This window comes from Salvelinus sp. IW2-2015, linkage group LG4q.1:29 (genome assembly GCF_002910315.2).
Source record: "Salvelinus sp. IW2-2015 linkage group LG4q.1:29, ASM291031v2, whole genome shotgun sequence".
Classification (NCBI taxonomy): Eukaryota; Metazoa; Chordata; class Actinopteri; order Salmoniformes; family Salmonidae; genus Salvelinus; species Salvelinus sp. IW2-2015.
The window spans coordinates 19,981,949-19,987,869 of record NC_036842.1 but is presented as its reverse complement, the minus strand read 5'-3'; the positions used below and the strand labels follow the sequence as shown (position 1 = coordinate 19,987,869).

The following is a 5,921-nucleotide window of genomic DNA, read 5'->3' as shown; positions in this document are numbered from 1 at the left end:
TGTGTGTGTGTGTGTGTGTGGTGTGTGTGTGTCGTAGACCGTGTGTGTGTGTTTGTGTGTGTGTGTGTGTGTGTGTGTGTGTGTGTGTGTGTGTGTGTGTGTGTGGACCTTGGTGATGTCGTAGACCGTGTTGTGGTGGGTGTGTGTGTTTGACCTGGTGATGTCGTAGACCATGAGTGCGCCCGCGGCCCCCCTGTAGTAACTACGCGTGACGCCCTGAAGCGCTCCTGGCCCGCCGTGTCCCAATCTGCAGCTTGATTCTTCTGCCGCTCACCTCGATTATCCTCGTGCAAACTCCACGCAATCGTATGGGGGCAGTCCGCCATGACTGGAGGAGACAGAAAGATGGGAAAAGGCACTGGTTGTTTGGCTAGGCAAGGAGGAATCTAATGAGGTTCCCCTAAAACCTCCAGAAATGTATTTAAATCAAACATGGCAGTGGAATTAATTCAATTCTCACTTTAACAAGAGTCATAAGGAGCCTCAATGGAATGAACTGAACTACATCTCCCATCCATGCAAGACTGACTCAGTAGACATAACACTTCCTCACCTGCCTTGTCTCCCTCCCTACTCTCCCTTCTCTCTGGAGTGTGATTAGATCAGATTGCTGTGATTAACCTGCTCTCTACTCCACTTATGCCGGTGTACACTACACGACTTCCAAAAACCTAACGTCACTGAGCTCTCACATTAAACCACTATCTTTCCTATAATTTATTCATCTGACAACCATGTGGAGCAGACAGGGGGCACAGCTTTCATATTGTTCTTATGTTCTGAGCAAGGAAACTTAAGTAGCTTTTTTACATGGCACTTTTTACTTTCTCCTCCAACACCGATTTTGCCATTTTTTAAACCAAATTGAACATGTTTCATTATGTATTTGAGACTAAATTGATTTTATTTATATTAAGGCACACACACGGTCTACGACATCACCAGGTACAAACACACACACACACACAGATGTGTCCGAACATTGAAGCTCCAGGTAGAAGCTGCCTGTAGGTCCAGATCTGGGGTCAGATGCTCCTAACCGAAACCGTTAGGTTGAGAAACACACAACTGACCTCAGATAAGCCTCTAGGGTCAACTTCATCCTAGTCTTCCTAGCTTCCTCAGCCTGTTCTACAATACACAACCCACCCTTTTCAGATGATCTGTCTAGAATTAAAGTTGGTCTGTGTCTGTAGGCCTACATGTGAGTAGGAGAGGAAAAAAGGCCATACCAAGACGTGCCCCCCCCTCTAGCCGAGCAAACATGGTGTCTGCATCCTGTTGCCCTCCCATTTTCCCAAGCTGTCATTTTAGCGCTGCATGTTGACACCTGCGCCTCAGACTAAGAACTAATGTCAGAACGTCTTTTCTATTAGTGAAAGGTTTTAGATACAGGCCCACAGACATGTCGCCATATCTCACCGCCGCACCTTTGACCCCACTTAGGATGTGGCACAATCTGTTTTGTCGCATGTCGCCATGGTAACTAATGTCCTCTGTGTGTGTGTGCCACAGGAGAAGCACATACAACCACCTCAGCAGCTGGCTGACTGATGCCAGAAACCTCACCAACCCCAATACTGTAAGCATGGTTTAACACTGTTTCACACTGCTCCTCTGGCTGCCTGTCTGACTCTCTTAACACATTTTATCTGGTTGGATATCTAATTGTACTGCCAAGGCTCCTCTCTGGCGTTCTCTCCTGATTTAAATGTTTCACCCTATCCAATTTCTCACTCTCTCATCTTGTGTGTGTCTCGCTCTCTCTCGCTCATCTTGTGTGTGTGTCTCGCTCTCTCTCGCTCATCTTGTGTGTGTCTCGCTCTCTCTCGCTCATCTTGTGTGTGTGTCTCGCTCTCTCTCGCTCATCTTGTGTGTGTGTCTCGCTCTCTCTCGCTCATCTTGTGTGTGTGTGTCTCGCTCTCTCTCGCCTCATCTTGTGTGTGTGTCTCGCTCTCTCTCGCCTCATCTTTGTGTGTGTGTCTCGCTCTCTCTCGCTCATCTTGTGTGTGTGTCTCGCCTCTCTCGCTCATCTTGTGTGTGTGTGTCTCGCTCTCTCTCGCTCATCTTGTGTGTGTGTGGCTCCTCTCTCTCGCTCATCTTTGTGTGTGTGTGTCTCGCTCTCTCTCGCTCATCTTGTGTGTGTGTGTCTCGCTCTCTCTCGCTCATCTTGTGTGTGTGTTGTGTCTCGCTCTCTCTCGCTCATCGTGTGTGTGTGTCTCGCTCTCTCTCGCTCATCTGTGTGTGTGTGTCTCGCTCTCTCTCGCTCATCTTGTGTGTGTGTCTCGCTCTCTCTCGCTCATCTTGTGTGTGTGTGTCTCGCTCTCTCTCGCTCATCTTGTGTGTGTGTGTCTCGCTCTCTCTCGCTCATCTTGTGTGTGTGGTGTCTCGCTCTCTCTCGCTCATCTTGTGTGTGTGTTGTCTCGCTCTCTCTCGCTCATCTTGTGTGTGTGTGTGTCTCGCTCTCTCTCGCTCATCTTGTGTGTGTGTGTTCTCGCTCTCTCTCGCCTCATCTGTGTGTGTGTCTCGCTCTCTCTCGCTCATCTTGTGTGTGTGTGTGGTCTCGCTCTCTCTCGCTCATCTTGTGTGTGTGTGTGTGTCTCGCGCTCTCTCGCTCATCTTGTGGTGTGTGTGGTGTCTCGCTCTCTCTCGCTCATCTTGTGTGTGTGTGTGTTCTCGCTCTCTCTCGCTCATCTGGTGTGTGTGTGTGTGTGTCTCGCCTCTCTCGCTCATTCTTGTGTGTGTGTGTGTGTGTCTCGCTCTCTCTCGCTCATCTTGTGTGTGTGTGTGTGTTGTCTCGCTCTCTCTCGCTTATCTTTGTGTGTTGTGTGTGTGTGTCTCGCTCTCTCTCGCTCATCTTGTGTGTGTGTGTGTGTCTCGTCTCTCTCGCTCATCTGTGTGTGTGTGTGTGTGTCTCGCTCTCTCTCGCTCATCTTGTGTGTGTGTGTGTCTCGCTCTCTCTCGCTCATCTTGTGTGTTGTGGTGTGTCTCGCTCTCTCTCGCTCATCTTGTGTGTGTTGTGTGTGTCTCGCTCTCTCTCGCTCATCTTGTGTGTGTGTGTGTGTCTCGCCTCTCTCTCGCTCATCTTGTGTGTGTGTGTGTGTCTCGCTCTCTCTCGCTCATCTTGTGTGTGTGTGTGTGTGTCTCGCTCTCTCTCGCTCATCTTGTGTGGTGTGTGTGTGTGTGTCTCGCTCTCTCTCGCTCATCGTGTGTGTGTCTCGCTCATCGTGTGTGTGTGTGTGTCTCGCTCTCTCTCGCTCATCGTTTGTTGTGTGTGTGTGTGTCTCGCTCTCTCTCGCCTCATCTTGTGGTGTGTGTGTGTGTCTCGTCTCTCTCGCTCATCTTTGTGTGGTGTGTGTCTCGCTCTCTTCGCTCATCTTGTGTGTGTGTCTCGCTCTCTCTCGCTCATCTGTGTGTGGTGGTGTGTGTGTGTCTCGCCTCTCTCGCTCATCTTGTGTGTGTGTGTGTGTGTCTCGCTCTTCTCGCTCATCTTTGTGTGTGTGTGTGTGTGTGTGTGTGTGTCTCGCTCTCTCTCGCTCATCTGGTGGTGTGTGTGTGTTGTCTCGCTCTCTCTCGCTCATCTTGGTGTGTGTGTGTGTCTCGCTCTCTCTCGCTCATCGTGTGTGTGTCTCGCTCCATCGTGTGTGTGTGTGTGTGTGTGTCTCGCTCTCTCTCGCTCATCGTGTGTGTGTGTGTGTGTCTCGCTCTCTCATCGCTCATCGTGTGTGTGTGTGTGTCTCGCTCTCTCTCGCTCATCTTGTGTGTGTCTCTGTGATGTTGGCTACTGCAGCACACCCAGTGTGTTTGATGTCCTAGAGCCCTGTGCATCTCTAAATTGGATTCTGAAAAAATGTATTATGGCCAAATCACACTGCTTTCATTTACAGTGCAGAATATGCTTTTAGGGTGTTTATACAAAGGCAACATCCTAACCTCACTCAGTCAGCTAGTTTGTACTCAGACAACAGAGTCTCACGTTGGAAAAGGATACATGACTAGTGCCCAGATGCATTGGAAATGGTATGGTAATATCTGTATCTTTCATGGTGTTTAGCCGATACAGTATATATTGCTAAATCCATTTTTCACACCAATACTAAGTTATAAGACCTCTCTTTCTAAGACACTGGGTAAGGTGAGCGAGCTGAATCGTGTAGTTTTCTGCCTGTAGGTGAGTAGTGAGGATGTGAGGCTGCTACTGTTGATGTGTTTGGTGCCTGGAGGACTGACTGAGTCGGTCTCTCCTCCCCCAGGTGATCATTCTTATAGGTAACAAAGCAGACCTGGAAGCCCAGAGGGACGTCACGTATGAGGAGGCCAAGCAGTTTGCTGAGGAGAACGGTGAGTCGGAAACACCCTCCGACTCGATGAGACCGAGAAGGATTGAGAGAGATGGAAGATGAGTAAAACTCACAATCTCTCTCTATCCCTCCCTATGGAATTGACTGTGCGATAATGCCCCCACACTCTCACTTGAGCTGGGATTCAACCTGATTGTGAATGTAGACAACTCAGCTTTTAAAGGCAATATTACCGTGTTCAAGGTAAACGCTGCAGATTCCGGCTCAAATAGAAATGACCTTTAAATGTGAATTGCGCTGTAATGTGGCCCTACCACGGATCAAAAAGAATGCTGGCCTTGGTGATTGGAAGGAGAGCAAGAGGGGTGTGGGGAAGAACAGAGTCCTCCAGACAGGGAGGGATGGAGAGATGAAAAATAGCAACTCGTCTCTGATAGAGGGAGAAAGAGAGGTGAAAGAGGAAATGGCACATGCATTCATGCACGGAGTGCAAAAGACATGAGGACATTCATAGAAGGAGAGCGATGAGTGAGCAGGGGGGTTGGGGAACTGCAGTAGTCTGACTCCATTCCTTGTTACAGGTCTCTTATTCCTGGAAGCCAGCGCCAAAACGTAAGTTAACTGACCTCTGTACATTCTGCCTGCTTTTACCTCCCATTTTCAATGTGCTGAAATGCTCCGACGTGTTCCTAACCGTGTGACTGACTGTGGGTGTCCTCTCCCCAGGGGTGAGAATGTGGAGGATGCCTTTCTGGAGGCGGCTAAGAAGATCTACCAGAACATCCAGGATGGCAGTCTGGACCTGAACGCTGCAGAGTCAGGTGTCCAACACAAGCCCTCTGCCCCCCAGGGAGGCCCACTATCCAACGAACCACAGCCCCAGAGGGAAGGCTGCGGCTGCTAATGACCCCCCCCCCCCTCTCTTTCCTCATCCTCCATCATCCCCTCCCCACTCCACTGGGACTGCATGAGTGTGGGGCACGGATGGAGGGAGGGAAACAGGCGATGGGTTGTGTAGTAGTGTACCTCCCTCCTTCTCCCTCTGTTATTCTCTCACTCTTCTTTTCCGGTCTGTGCATCCTCCTCCTCCACCTTTTCACTTGGTCGTCGTCTTCACGTCTTTCTCTTGTTCCTTCTCTTCCTCTCCTCCTCTGCACCATTCAGTCCAGCTCATCTGCCATGGGATTCCAGTTCCACACACATTTACATATATAAAGACATGGTTTACTGACACATAGATGGGTAAACCTGAAGAAATACTTTTTTTAACGTTTCCTTTTATAGCTTCTACTATATTATCAATCAAGTCTCATCTACCACATCTGAAACCAACCAAGCCTGTATAGTCTAACCTCCACTGACATTGAGTTATCTAGACACTCTCTCCGCATCTCTCCCCCTGCATCACTCCTGCATGGTTTAATGATCTAGGACAATTTTAATTGAAGTGAAATGTATATGAGTAAAATATTTCCCTCGATGGCTTGGTCTCTTCCGGGGGAGGAGATGGTTAGTGAAAGAAATGATGTAATGTATGATGCGGCCCGCTACGGATCACTATTAGCGGTGTGTGTGTGTGTGCGCGTGTGTATTTGGTCCAGTTGTTGAACCTGGTCTAGA

The 5,921-nt window shown here is 49.2% G+C and overlaps 1 protein-coding gene across 3 annotated transcripts in view; it reads left to right on the top strand.

The window, feature by feature from the left end:
- The window catches only part of LOC111961612 (ras-related protein Rab-14), a 25,090-nt gene extending 19,871 nt beyond the window's left edge, over positions 1–5,219 (top strand). For 2 of the 3 annotated variants that reach the window (XM_023984010.2, XM_023984011.2), the window contains exons 5-8: positions 1,516–1,582; positions 4,254–4,341; positions 4,883–4,913; positions 5,028–5,219. In XM_023984010.2, coding sequence (XP_023839778.1) covers positions 1,516–1,582; positions 4,254–4,341; positions 4,883–4,913; positions 5,028–5,205 — 364 coding nt within the window. In that variant the 3' untranslated portion in view covers positions 5,206–5,219. The remainder of the gene's footprint in view (positions 1–1,515; positions 1,583–4,253; positions 4,342–4,882; positions 4,914–5,027) is intronic. The other variant, XM_070442144.1, reaches the window with a different exon arrangement.
- Positions 5,220–5,921: the final 702 nt, after the last annotated feature.